Genomic DNA, 14818 nt, shown 5'->3' on the forward strand with positions numbered 1-14818 from the left:
TATATTTTTACGATCCTCTGTACCAATATTATATTGAAAGTTCTGTTTTATGTTTAAAATATTGGCTGAATTTCAGAATAATATATCGGTTCTTGTTGTAATACATTGGCCATACATCAGTGCCTGATGTACACACCCTTGCCAACGAACACACAAACTAAAGACACACATAGAGTGTAACGAATGCAAGAGCCCAAAAAAAAAGGCAATCAGTGGAATATCAGCATCAGAAGGAAAAGCATTGGATAAATCTCGCACCTTGTTCATGCTTAGACCCTCAGCATGAAAAGGAAATGTGAAGCACATTCAGACAGCTCCACTACCCTTCTGGTTCATCTGTGTCAAATGCACCAGCAGTAAGGGCACTAATGATTGGCTAAGCACACAGGTAGAATGGATCTCTGAGTATCGAATAATATTGGGAAGTTACAAAACCAGAACCAAAAAAATTGGTCGATAGTAAGCTGAAAATAAATTATAATTTGCAAACTAGTGTGCATTCTATGAATATAAAGACCCATTCTCATCCGTGCAGTCTACAATAGCATATAGATCAGGGCAATGCTGCAGTCAGGTCTCTGAGATGTGCAGCATGTACTGCTAGTGTTAATAGTGTTAGAAAGTCACTCTATTTATTAAAGATTTTTTACTCTTCAGCCACCTAGCCAAACATATTCTAACAATGAGGTGACTTTTTCATGCTTGAACGCTATGGGGGTAAAATTAGGCTTGGGTGGGAATGCAAAACAGACGGGATCACATCAGTCGCCTGTTGCACACTCCGCCCGATATTCAGTTCAATTCACTTCAATCGGACGTGTGGTATAATGGTCGGCCAAAACGACTGCCCCAGTTCTCCGTACCCACCACCATCTGATTATATCCCCCATTGGTTCTTTTCAACATGGAAACAAATAGGTAGCCTGTTGATGAGGGCATGTCGGTTCAATAGCATGATGCTGCCAGACTGTTGCTCTCAGTCATCGTATGCCAGTTCTGGGTCTCAGAAATGCCATTAAGACAAGGGGTGAAAGGAAATGCTGGGTGTTCCCTCATGGTTAAGAAGAGAGAGAAAATCAGCAACATGTCAGCTTAGGATGATTCTCTTGGCCTCCTAAAGCGGGCAGCTAAAGAGCTGATTATGGGACGGGGGGTGGGGGAAGAGGCGGATGGACCTAACTGTGACATGTTCACTCAGCAGTCAGTGAATTTGTTTCTCACATGAATATGTTTTCATGGAACTTAAAAAAAAAGACCCTGCTTTTACTGTGGCTGACAAGAAGATACTGTACCTCGATCACGTAACATACAGTAGGTCCATTCTAAGGTTGCAGATCAAACCCATGTTTATGTCAGTGTGCATTTATGAATTGTGCCACCCCATAACTGGTGGATGCCTTCAAAATCATTCGCCACTGCACCACATCAGGCACATTGTGAATTTTCTCACAAAACTTGCAACCTTTGCTCTGAAGTCATCGTGGAAAGTAGCAAATGGCACGTTCCAAACTTATTCAACAAGGAGGTGAGCACCACCTGGAATGGGCTGTCATGGAAGGTGGTTGATGCCAGGACACAGGACTCATTTATCAAACAAATGCTGTAACGGGAAGCCAGTGGGGGATTGCATTTTGGAAGGAGGGGCTGAAGGGCCTCGATCATTTCAACCAATTGAATGAGCTTGTGAAATTTTGTTTAAATAAAATAGAAATCAATTCGTGACTGCTGATTCTGGATCAAAAATATATGTTTTGTGCCGTGGCTTGTTTTAATATATCATTTTTAATATTGAATTTTATAATGCAAATGCTTGATTTCATTTTCCACAAGGCCTACAATAAATTCCTTCCCTAGATTGGCAAGCTGTTGCAGTTATGGAAGTGACATACAGCCATTGACTGTTGGGGAAATTCAGTTGAAGAAAATCACTGTGGAAGTGTTTTAATGTCTATTTTGAATGTGGTTGCTGCAAACATATGGAAAATGGACACATTTTGTTAAAAAGTAAACGATTGGAAGTGACATGGTATAAGTATAAAGGTTTTGAAAATCGGGCCCTTTCTTCACCTTCATTGAAATAATATCATTGTGAATTGTGCCCCTGTTATACTGCCATCACCACCAAGCAGAACTTGTATTTAAATGGTGCATGCTATTTTACAGGATTATGCACCATTAATTTTTCACACATCTAAGGAGGCCACTGGAACGGTCGCAAACAAGACCAAGACCCAAATATGCCTTTCACAGGGTGACCTTATGGGGAAGGAGCCCCTTGCCCACCCAATACAAGCCTCTAGACATAAGGGAGCAGGGTTCCCCCTGAGTCATGAGTTCCTGTGTCCAACCCTCAGTCGGGACTCGGCATGGTGCCAGCAGAGGAAGGCCTGGACTGTGGAAGTGGGGCCCACCTCGGTCAGGATCAGGATCAAGGCCTGGGCTCCCAAAGATTAGGTGGGAAAAAGCATCTTTAATAATCCTGGTAACATTAAAAAAAATTTAAATGCTAATTTGTTGCTGTTGTTATTGCATATATTTCAGGATTCATGTTTGGATGTTGCAAACTATCCTGACTTATCCACAGCTTACTGCATATGCTCAGATCCTGTATCATCAACTGCTGTATGTCGATATGCTCAAATAATAGACTATTACATAACATGCAAGAACACACTCCGGCATGAAACAAATTAGTCATAATAAACATGCTTGGGTAACAAGTTCACCTTTTCACAAAATGGTGGTGAATAGTGACTACAAAAGAGCATATGTTGATTGATTTATGTCAGAATTTCCACCCGTGCCTGGCTAGAAATCATGTTCTGACTGTGCCATATTACATCATGCTTTCAGGGAGGTTGAATTAGCCATATTCTTTTCACATGCTTTTTTGATTTTCCCTCTCAAGCAATAGTTGACATTTAATAGCAATAATGAACCCAGCTGTGTTATGCATTAAAATGGATCACAACATGCTAAAATCCATAATTGCACATCATTCATTCATTATCACTTAACTAAACATGTCCACATCACACACTATTACCCACATCACATGACATATAAAATAGGTCATTCTTGAACAGATCAGTCTACTGATAACAAACTGAGTGTGTTCTGGTAATAGTCTATTATTTATGTTTTAACATCTTCAGAGTATAGCTTGATATCTGTATAATGAGCATGCTAAGGCATTGTTTTTAAAGATGACATCAAGAGTGGATGTTTCTGCTGCAGCAAGCTTGATTTATTTATGCATTAAATCGACTGGATAGTCTACACTATGAAATGGATGCCTTTAAACGGTATTAATTTTCTGCATGCCACACAAGCTCATCCTGCCACTAATGCCAAGCGTGGATGAGCTGTACAAGGCTTAATTTGAGCCTTGGGTGCCCAGATGCTTAGGCAGGCAGGCAGTCAGGCAAGCAGACAGCACCTACTTGTTACATGGACAGGCACAAAGACCACAGAATTTTCCTAGATCTGTCAAATTCTTTTCTGCTTCTTTCATGTCCTTATTGATTTGGTCCATTCCTTCCTCGATGCGTTCCAGTTGTTCTGATTAAACACAAGATTTTTTTTTTAAATTCCCCCACACAATGAAAAGCAGATGAAAAAGAAAGGACACAGAAGAAAGACAATTCAAAAGAAACACTTTAGACAGTCACTTTGACAGCTGGACACCACACATCAGAGCCAGCATCCAGTACCTACTTGTTACAAGGACATATGAAAAGGCCACAGCATTTCCCTAAATCTTTTAAAGTTTTCTCTGCTTCCTTCATGTCTTGGTTGATATGGTTCATGCCATCTTCCACACGATCAAGTTGTTCTGGTCAGGATAAAGGGATGATAGCAGTGGAATGAATTTTGGTTTGCATTGACCAAAAAACATGAATAATGACCGTGTAGACTAAGTTATGAAGGTAAAGAAAAGTTTGCTAATGTGATGCATTGCTACTGTTGCACTGTTGCATGCATACTGAATGCTGGACCAAAATATTTCTTGTTGATATATCTGGAAAGGAAAATAATTATTTCATTGTTTAAAGTCAGGATGCTATTGAACCGTTAATGATAATGTTCTGAAACTTAATCTTCAAAAAAAGCAAATCTTCAAAAAACAACTTTGCTCTTCAATTCGGAACTACACTTTCCCTACACTTTCCTTCTCCTTTTGTTAGGTGTTAGCCGTAGCTCAGTGGGTAGGACTCTCGCCTCAGAGTCAGTAGGTTGTAGGGTTCAAGTCACACTCCAAAGCACAATATCTAGGCTGACACTCCTGTGCAGTACTGAGGGAGTGCTGCACTGCCGAGGTGCTATTTTTCAGAGGAGATGTTAAACCGAGGCCCCGTCTGCTCTCTTAGGTGGATGTAAAAGATTCCATTAAACTATTTGAAGAAGAGTAGTGGAGTTCTCCCTGGTGTCCTGGCCAATAGTAATCCCAAAACCAACATCACTAAAACAGATTATCTTGTCATTATCTCATTGCTGTTTGTGTGACCTTGCTGTGTGCAAATTGGCTGCATATTCCCTACATTACAACATTACAATCATTACAACAATGATTACATTTCAAATGCACTATGTCGGTTATAAAGAGCTTTAGAACGCCCTGAGGTCGTGAAAGGCACTATATAAATGCAAGTCTTTTTTTTAAAGATACAGAATACGCTGTTAAGAACTGGTTTTCAAACTTAACTGTGTAGGTGACCCACTGGAAATATTGACCCATGCTCAGAGACAATGGCCTAGAAATTCATCTCGGACGGTGGTGTAAAACAGGCGGTATCGGATTGGCCGCCAGTTATACGCAGCGCCTCATATCTAGCTCCATTGACTGCAGCCGCTGCGTAAAACTGGCAGCTGATACGATACCACCTGTTTTGCACCACTGCCTGAGGTGACTTTCTAGGTCTACTTCTCCTAACTTCCAAAACACAGAGTCAGCTATTCAAAGGAAAACTGTGGTGTCACTGCGGAAAATCTTTTTATTATACAGTAACACAAACAATGTACTAATAGGTCCACACATTCAGGAAAATGCAGGACTCTGATGAGCTCCTGGACTCCCTGAGATCACCTCAAAGGCCTCTTGGTGTTTGAAATCTATGATGTTAGGTGATGGAAACTTTACAGAAATGTGCAGCAATCCACAGGATATGAATGACTCGCTCAATGATCCTAATGAAAGACACAGTGGCCGAAATTGCCCCTTTCTATAAGAGCCGCGGCCGCTATTTGAGGCGACCACGGGCGGTAAGGTCTCACCGCTCGGTCGGCGCGGAGGGCCCGACATTTTTTAAATTGCCCTCGTGGATTTTCCCGGCGGAGAACGTCTCCACTCCACCTGTGTTGCCGCCCTGCTGACCCCTTACCAACTGGCGACAAACCCCCCCACCCCCCCCGCCTTTCCGACCCGCATGGGAAATTGCCCCGTGGGAAATTGTCCCGCGAGAGCAGATCGGTCACCGCTCGGTGCCCCCGACAGCTTTTCCCGGTGGCAACCTTCTTGTGGCTGGGTGGCGCATCTGGGCGCACTGCCGCAGTCGCCATTTTATTTTAATTGTTGGCTGACTGCCAGGTCGGTCCGACAATGGTGGCCACAAGTTCGGCCGGGCCACTAACAGGCAGCCTGACACCCCCTCTTGGGTACTGGGACACTGGCCCAGCCAAAACCCTCCCTGGTGGCCCAGTGTTTGCCACTAAAGTGGCTGCAGAGTTCACAGCAGCCCTTCCCTTTAACTGAAGGGGAAGGACATTGTGACGCATCAGCGTGGCACTGATGACTCGGAGCGATGGCTGTTCCGACTCACCCCCACTTCCACTCCGATGATGACACCACTTCCACCCCGCTCCAAAAAAAAACAAAGACTTGAATTTCTCCGGATTGTCCGCCCCATGCATTGGGGCGGACAGAACCCTTAAAAATCGGTCAGTGCACCCCATTTCGGGCAGAGGGCAATTTCGTCCCCACATTGTTTCCAATTGATAAATAACTTTGTTTCCAGCAATCAAAAAAAAAATGTATTTCACAATGGTACTCAACTGGGAAGTGAAAAAAACAGAAATGCAAATAGGCAAATGGAACTGCAGTGAGCTGCTCATCTGAGACTTATCTGAAAATAGCATTCTAATGGCGGAAGCCAAACCCCAAATTCACCCACTGTAAGTGGAGTTGAAAGACCGCAATGGAAGATTTTAAAAACTGATTCTTTATCCATCAGCAGTTGAGGTACAAGAAAGTATAATGATAACAGAATGCATTAGTTATGTTAATTGACCAGCTAATGGGACCCTGGCCGAAGACCGCCCTAAGTGGAGGAAGTGCATCTGGGAGGGCGCTGAGCACCTCGAGTCTCATCGCAGAGAGCGTGCAGAAATCAAATGCAGGCTGCGGAAGGAGCGTGTGACAAACCAGTCCCACCCACCCTTTCGCGCAACGACTATCTGTCCCACCTGTGACAGAGACTGTGGTTCTCGTATTGGACTGTTCAGCCACCTAAGGACTCATTTTAAGAGTGGAAGCAAGTCTTCCTCGATTCCGAGGGACTAACTATGATGAATGGGAGTTTGAGTTCTTAGCTTAATCAGTTGCAACTGCCTGGACAATCACCCCATATGTGTATTTTAACGTTGTAACAGTCTGTGCGAGCAATGTGCAGAATAAGGAGATTAAACCCACTGATCCTGAGTGCTGTAAATCTATAAGCACCTCTTGTGTTCATTGCAGAAAGGAACAGAGCAGAGGTTAAAATGGTGGTTGCATGGAAGCAACAGTAAATCTTATAATGATCAGTCATTCCTCAAAATCTACTATCCTTACAGAATTATTCTAGAGAACACTATAATATGTAGTACCCAAACATATATAAAACTGAAAGATTATTTACTTCATTCTATCAGATTAGTTTTAAAAATCTGTAAAATATGAGTCCCGAGTAAATAAAAATGTATAGCATCTCCACCGGAATCATTTGGTAACTAGTGAAGGACCCCATCAAAAATTACTCGACATGTTCAAGTGCCCATTCACTCATTTTTGTTGTAATTATAAAGAACATTTCAGGTTTACTCTGCAAAAATGATACACTCTTTTCCCTACAAAAAATACGATTGCCATTGTGACTGTGATATGGAATTTTAGGCGATACAGGTTTAATTTATCATTAACTGTTGTTCTGTTATATGAGCAGTACTTCATTTTCCATATATTGACCCAGAATTTACGGTGGTAATGACAGGGAAACTGTCAGCGTTTGCCGTCATTACCTCTCTGAAACTGACTGTATTTTAAGGATTTAGCATATGCGCAGATAAATGGGGAAATCCTGATGTTGTGGTCAATCATTCCCTGCTCCGCCATAGGCTGCACTGTCGAACTCCGCAATCAGTGAAATCACTTAAACTGATGAAAACCTTTGATGATGATGATAAGAAAATTAAGCCTCGCTGCAATAGGTCTAACTGGAGTTTTAATGGAATAGTTACTGCTGAACAATTGTTCTGGCCCTGAAAAAATAATTTAATATTTGCGGAATATAAAATTTTTCCATTATGATAACAATTACTAGATTTTTAAAATAATTTTTAAAAGTTTGTTTGTGGTATTTCAGCTTCTACCTTAACCCCATATGTCTGCCCAATCTTTATTTTGCTTTCTGTAACATCTTTTAAAAGTGATTGATAATCAGTGCTTTTTATTTCCTGGTTTGCTGTCTGTGAGACTTCTTCAATGTGATTGGTTGCTTAGACAGCATGATGGCGTTACTGCTAATTTACAATCAAATCAAGGCTGAGAAACCAAAAGTTTTAGCCACAGAGATCGAAAGATCTTTGTGGGTAGCTTATTTTGAGGTCAGTGGCAATTGCTGTCGCTTTCCGCTGAATGCAAATTCCAGGCCTATATTATTGGACGTGCTTATTTCTACTGCCAAAATGGCCACCATGCTCCACCCTTTGTCTATGATTGGTCTCCTTGGAGAATAAGCCACACCCTGAACTTTCACTGGAATGTGTAACTGGAACCACCCATCCCAAGGTCTCACTGACTTTGCAAATTGTAACTCGATCCACTCTTTCACTCTCCCCCCATCCTTTCTCTTTCTCCAAGCCTTTCTCCCTCTCGGCCCCCCGCCGCTTCTCTGCTCTCTGTCGCTGCCGCTCTCGGCCACCCACGGGCTCTCTCGGCCCCACGCCGGCCGCTGTCATCTACAGGCCGCAGGCCGGCCACTCTCGACCCCAGGCTGGCTGGGGGGGAGAGAGTCGGGCCTCAGGCCCTGCTTCTCGGCACCACGTGGAGGATCTTGACAGGGGAGGGGGGGGGTTTGTCACATGTCTGTCAAAAAATGTGCAGTGCGGGCATGGGGGGCGGGGCTTGACAGACGCATACTAACTTTAACATGATGATGCATTAAGCTCCTCATAAAATGATAATGACCATCAAGCTTGCCACTTCTCACCTTGAAGAAGTCCTGTTCTTCTCTCCGGCTTGTCCCATTACAGTCCCATTTTGCCTTGCACCATCATCCCTTTTGTCATTTAATCTCGCCTGCCCTCCACCCTATCACAGACCTTCCCTTTTGATCTCTCTTCCTCCCACCCCTTTCACTGCCTCTGCACTTGCTTAAAACCTGTTACAGCTCTAGCTTTTTCCTGTTCTGATGAAAAGTCATCGACCTGAACATTAACTCTGTTTCTCTCTCTCTCTTTCTTTTTCTCTCTCACAACAGGACCTTCTTTTACTGAACTGTAAATTACAATTGAAAAAAAGGGGCCGAAATTGGCACTTTAGTTAAGGCCCTCTCAGAGGCAGTAACGGGGTGGTAAGGCCTTTCCGCCCGGGAGCAGGTGGCGGGTGCAACGGAAATGGGTTTCCGCCGCGCTCCATCTTTCCTGTCCTGCACTGCGCCGACCGTTTTTGTGCCCTGCGGGGGAAATTGCCCCGCGGGAGCACAGTTGGCATCAGTCAGTGCCGTCGACAGGTTTGCAGGGCACAAAGCTGCCGGTGGCTGGGCTCTGCGGCCGCCTTTAAAGAGGAAGGCGTACCGCTACCGCCATTTTGTTTTAAGTGTCAGCCGACTCTTGGGTGCCAGGCCGCTGGCCCTGCCGAACCCCTCCTTGATGGCCCAGTTGGTGCCATGGAGGCCTCACTGGGCCTCGCAGCGTCCCTCTCCTTTAAGTGATGGGGAGGGACTTTGCGACGCATCCGCGCGACGGGGCATGTCCACGTCACGCTGAGGAACACCGCCCCACTCCTGCCCCGGTCCCATTGCACTCCCGCCCCAATCCCACCGTGCTCCCGCCCCACTCCCACCCCGCTCCCACCAGGCTACCGTCTCCAAAAGCGCCCGAAAGCGCTGGGAGGCATTTTTTAATTTAAAGAGCCCAATTTCCCGGCTCTTTCCCCCGACTCCCGCCGGGCGGTAATATTTCAAATAATTCCAATTATCCGCCCAGAATGGGGCAGAGGGAAATTCCCCCCCCCAAAAGTATTTTACCAGTTTTGAAAAATGAGGAAAATATGGCCCAACAATGCCATATCAAAAAACAACAGCTCTGCCTTACTCATTCCTAGGATCAAGTACCTTCTTTAAGTTAGGCTCATGACTAATATAGTTTCATGAAAATATTCAACGGCTGTAGATTGGAGTTACTGCCTTAAATTATTCCTATTTTGCATACTGCATGATAATTCATCTGGCACATTCCTCCTTTTTGCCTCAAGGCTTGCTCACTGGGTGTCAATGACACTATTGGGTTCAGAGCCCTATTTGCAGTCCTGAGTGATGGGGTGTTACAGTTTCATACATTTGGTTTCATTGTTGTGGGTGCTTGGTGCTGGACTAGATTTGCTTTTCTAAATGGTACTATTTTCATTTCAATTCTGGCAAGACCAACTCCTTCACCCCTGACCAAATGCACTGCATCCATCAGATGAACAAATGCCATAAGTCACCCATAGGTCTGTTCATTCCCCCCATTGCAGAAGAAGAGAGCACCGACCACTAGGGGGAGGAAGAGAACCAGACGTGGTCCTCCACAGATTTCCCAACAACTGCAGAGGAGGAAGCGCTGGAGATCAGTGGTGCCCATCGGAGACAGGGACCTCCCTGCGACCTGGTGACAGAATTAAACGTCAGCGATCCACATGTCATACAGCACTCAGTCATGTTGACTTGGTTTCAACAGCGAGTGAAATATGATCATCTTCATAATGATAACCTACTTACCGTGCCAATACTAATTCGTATCTTTTCTCTCAGACAGGGCCTTCACATGTGCAGCAGGAGTTCATGGACCTCGCGATGAATCCTAAGGGGAACTTATTTTATCTAAGGGTGCACCGTCACAGGACTCATGCTTACCATGCACCAGCTCGCACTTCGGTGGGACCAGTTAGACAGATAGTTGGGTTTTCACCTGGTGACTCACACTTCACAAGTGAGCAAGAGCAATGGTGGAGACAGGGACAGCAGTGGAGAGTCTGTGTCGGAGGGCACAGCCCTCTGCAAGCTCTACTCAGCTGGACACAGATGCTGTACCCTGGGGGTCGTTGATGAAAAGGAGAATCATTGAGGAGCAGCAAAGAATGTGTGATGCACTGACAGGCCTTCCAAGCACACTGACCATGATTGCAGAGAGAATGAAGGAGTCCGCCTCAAGCATGAGTGTGTTGATGGCGTAGGGCATTGTGACAATGTCTTCTTGCATGGATAGAGTGGCCAACTCCATGGAACATCAAACACGGCAATCAAATGAGTTCATGCACACCTTAACCACGGACCTGCATACTCTGGATGCCAACATGTCTGCTATCTTAAATCGGCTGGCTCAAACCTTAACCTTGACCTTACAGTGCTGCACTGATCTGCACCAAAGTGCTAGCAGTGAAGTGCGGCTGGCCTATGAGAGGGCAAAAGGGGACATGGAAGTGAGGACTCCACTCAAAGCATTTCCACTTCTCACCCGTTGCCCCCCCACCCCCAGTCAGTACCCGCCATGCTGCCATGTGCCCCGTTGGCCGAGTCTGGCTTGCGCATGAAGTTGTTTCCTGAGATGAGGTGGTGTCTTATGAAGAAAGGTTGAGCAGGTTGGGCCTATACTCATTGGAGTTTAGAAGAATGAGAGGTGATTTAATTGAAACATATAAGACTCTGAGGGGGCTTGACAGGGTAGATGCAGAGTGATCAAGACCATGAAGCAAAGAGTAGGAGTAAATGGGTACTTTTCGGAATGGCAGGCAGTGACTAGTGTGGTACCGCAAGGTTCTGTGCTGGGGCCCCAGCTGTTTACATTGTACATTAATGATTTAGACGAGGGGATTAAATGTAGTATCTACAAATTTGCGGATGACACTAAGTTGGGTGGCAGTGTGAGCTGCGAGGAGGATGCTATGAGGCTACAGAGTGACTTGGATAGGTTAGGTGAGTGGGCAAATGCGTGGCAGATGAAGTATAATGTGGATAAATGTGAGGTTATCCACTTTGGTGGTAAAAACAGAGAGACAGACTATTATCTGAATGGTGACAGATTAGGAAAAGGGAAGGTGCAACGAGACCTGGGTGTCATGGTACATCAGTCATTGAAGGTTGGCATGCAGGTACAGCAGGCGGTTAAGAAAGCAAATGGCATGTTGGCCTTCATAGCGAGGGGATTTGAGTACAGGGGCAGGGAGGTGTTGCTACAGTTGTACAGGGCCTTGATGAGGCCACACCTGGAGTATTGTGTACAGTTTTGGTCTCCTAACTTGAGGAAGGACATTCTTGCTATTGAGGGAATGCAGCGAAGATTCACCAGACTGATTCCCGGGATGGTGGGACTGACCTATCAAGAAAGACTGGATCAACTGGGCTTGTATTCACTGGAGTTCAGAAGAGTGAGAGGGGACCTCATAGAAACGTTTAAAATTCTGATGGGTTTGGACAGGTTGGATGCAGGAAGAATGTTCCCAATGTTGGGGAAGTCCAGAACCAGGGGTCACAGTCTAAGGATAAGGGGTAAGCCATTTAGGACCGAGATAAGGAGAAACTTCTTCACCCAGAGAGTGGTGAACCTGTGGAATTCTCTACCACAGGAAGTAGTTGAGGCCAATTCACTAAATATATTCAAAAGGGAGTTAGATGAAGTCCTTACTACTCGGGGGATCAAGGGGTATGGCGTGAAAGCAGGAAGGGGGTACTGAAGTTTCATGTTCAGCCATGAACTCATTGAATGGCGGTGCAGGCTAGAAGGGCTGAATGGCCTGATCCTGCACCTATTTTCTATGTTTCTATGTTTCTATGAGAGTAGAGAGGCCATGGTAGATGGTGAGATTGAGTAAGTGACTGTTATCATGGGTAAGGGACTTTATATGGATGGAACAATTTAGACAGGACAGAAGGACAGCAAACTCAGAAGAGAGAGAGAGAGAGAGCAAGAAGGGTTGATGTGGATATTGCAATTACCAACTATAAGCAGGAAAGCCACTCCGACTTCCCCAGTTAAAATGTAATCAGAATCTCATTGATTTAAATTACCCTGACTTGTTTAAATTAATGAGGCCCCACCAGCTTTAGGCGATCACCTCAGCCCCCTGCAGAACCATATAGGTTAAAATCCAAAATGGCGCAAAAGGGTCAGGATTTGAGCAACTGCTTTTTAACTGCCCACCTGCATAGTTTTCACCAGGTGGGTAAAATTAACATCGACCCCCTTATTCTTGTATCTATGGCCCCTCATTCTAGACCCCTCACTCTAGACGCCTCTGCTGCTGGGAACCGTCTGCTTCTATCTATCCTGCCCTACCTTTTCATAATTTGAAACACTCCAATCATATTGCCCCATGATCGGCGTTGTGTTAACAAAAAAATGTTCAAGCCTTTTCCTCATATATTTGCATTTCTTCATACTAATGAATCTGTAATGTAATTTAACAACAACTTGTATTTATATAGCGCCTTTAACGTAGTGAAATGTCCCAAGGCATCTCACAGGAGTATTATGAGATAAAAAATTTGACATCGAGCTGCAAAGGTGAAATTAGGGCAGGTGACCAAAAGCTTGGTCAAAAAGGTAGGTTTTAAAGAGCATCTTGAAGGAGGAAAGAGAGGTAGAGAGGCGGAGAGGTTTGGGCAGGACATTCTGGAGCTTAGGGCCTGGACAACAGGGGGCACGGCCATCAATGGTTGAGTGATTATAATCAGGGATGCTCAAGAGGGCTGAATTAGAGGAGCACAGATATCTTGGGGGGTTGTGGGGCTGGAGGGGATTACAGAGATATGGAGGGGTGAGGCCATGGGGGATTTGAAAACAAGGATGAGAATTTTGAAATTGAGAATTTTGAAATCTAAAGCCTCAATATCCTTCTTACAGTGTGGAGCCCAATAGTTTGAAGTTTCCTGAGAATGACCTGGCATGACTGATTTGAAGTGCAGACTCCCCCTTGGTATGTCCCTATAGCAGTGGATTATTAAGGTTTCAAATGGGAGAGACCTCCTGGAAAATTTGACACTCACCCCCTTTTCCTGCACCTTGCGAAGGACAGGGAGTGAACTTGTGCAGGGGTTCTTCCAATCGGCGGAAAAGCTACGGAATTTCCCAGAAATAATGACGTTCTTCCCACAGGCTAATTGCCAAAGTTATTTCGGACAAGTTGGAGAACCCTCACTGTGTCAATAACTTTATTAGTATTGGCAACACAGCCTAACAACTTGTACCACACAGAACGCCTCATTGTATGATCTACAGATGCATGGTTTAGAATTCAAGGGGGTAATTTTGACTTTTTGCAATAGTGTAGAACAGGCAATAGTGAATTGACAGCCTGTTTTGCATCTCTCCCGCTTTTCATTACACTTTTGCACCAAGTTAAAATTACCACCCCAAATAGTTTGTCATTTAAAAAAATAAATGCTTTACAGATTTCAAGAAAATTCAAAACACATTTCAAAGACCTATTGCACGATTAATCACAAGTTGAAACATTTCAAGCTTACCTCCTTGTTCATCCAACATAACCAAAGTCCTGATACCAGCATCCTTACTCTAGTCTCCGAATAATTGGAACAAGGTGGAGGGAAGGATAGAAAGAGAAAATCAGTTAGCCAACAAAAATGTTTCAGAATGCCAAAAGATCAAGATTAAAAAGCAGAGTTTGTGGTTTAAACACTGAAATCAATGGTGAAGGCATGCCATATTATAATGTATTTAATGCTACAGTATCGATACTTAACTACAGTAATGAAGTCTTGTCTTGTCAAGTCTGAAAGAGATTTGTGATGTAGTCGCTCTGATTATGACTTTATAATTATGTTACCAAACTTACACTGAATGAACTAATGGAAAGATTGATAAAGCTGTAATCTCAACAGTAACAATTTCTGGTCATAGAGATCGTAAATATCCATGTAATTAATCTTATAATTAGTAAGCTGGTATCAATTTTGAAAGATAAACTAAGGAAAAACTAGACATTTTGAAACTCTTGGGATTATGTTAGTTATAATTTTGTGTTAATGAGAATCAAAATAAGTTATAGATAGATTTCCAACATATATATTTAAAACATAACAGCAATACTATTTGTAGCATTATGGAAATAATGCTCTGTGGGACTCATGGCCACCTGTGTCTCCAGTGTAAAATCAGCATTAGATCTGCGAATTTCACGTCATGATCTGACGCATTCAAACTGCACTGAACAGCAATATTGGGTCGGGCGACTTTTAGTCGACTAGGGTGCCCCTTGAAACAGGCTCTTTAAATATGCAAACGGGGACCTTACACTGGTTACAGGATCCTGAATGTGAATTTCAGATATAAAAGGTTGGAGTAT

The 14818-nt window shown here is 44.0% G+C and overlaps 1 protein-coding gene across 1 annotated transcript in view; it reads right to left on the bottom strand.

Moving 5' to 3' along the window:
* Nucleotides 1-14818, bottom strand: part of LOC139272692 (synaptosomal-associated protein 25) — a 150506-nt gene that overhangs the window by 11336 nt on the left and 124352 nt on the right. The window contains exons 4-5 of the mRNA XM_070888779.1: nt 13980-14028; nt 3444-3561 (exon numbers count right to left, since the gene is read on the bottom strand). Of these exons, the coding sequence (XP_070744880.1) occupies nt 3444-3561; nt 13980-14028 (167 nt within the window). The remainder of the gene's footprint in view (nt 1-3443; nt 3562-13979; nt 14029-14818) is intronic.

The sequence above is a fragment of the Pristiophorus japonicus genome, chromosome 9, assembly GCF_044704955.1.
Source record: "Pristiophorus japonicus isolate sPriJap1 chromosome 9, sPriJap1.hap1, whole genome shotgun sequence".
In the NCBI taxonomy this organism is placed as follows: Eukaryota; Metazoa; Chordata; class Chondrichthyes; family Pristiophoridae; genus Pristiophorus; species Pristiophorus japonicus.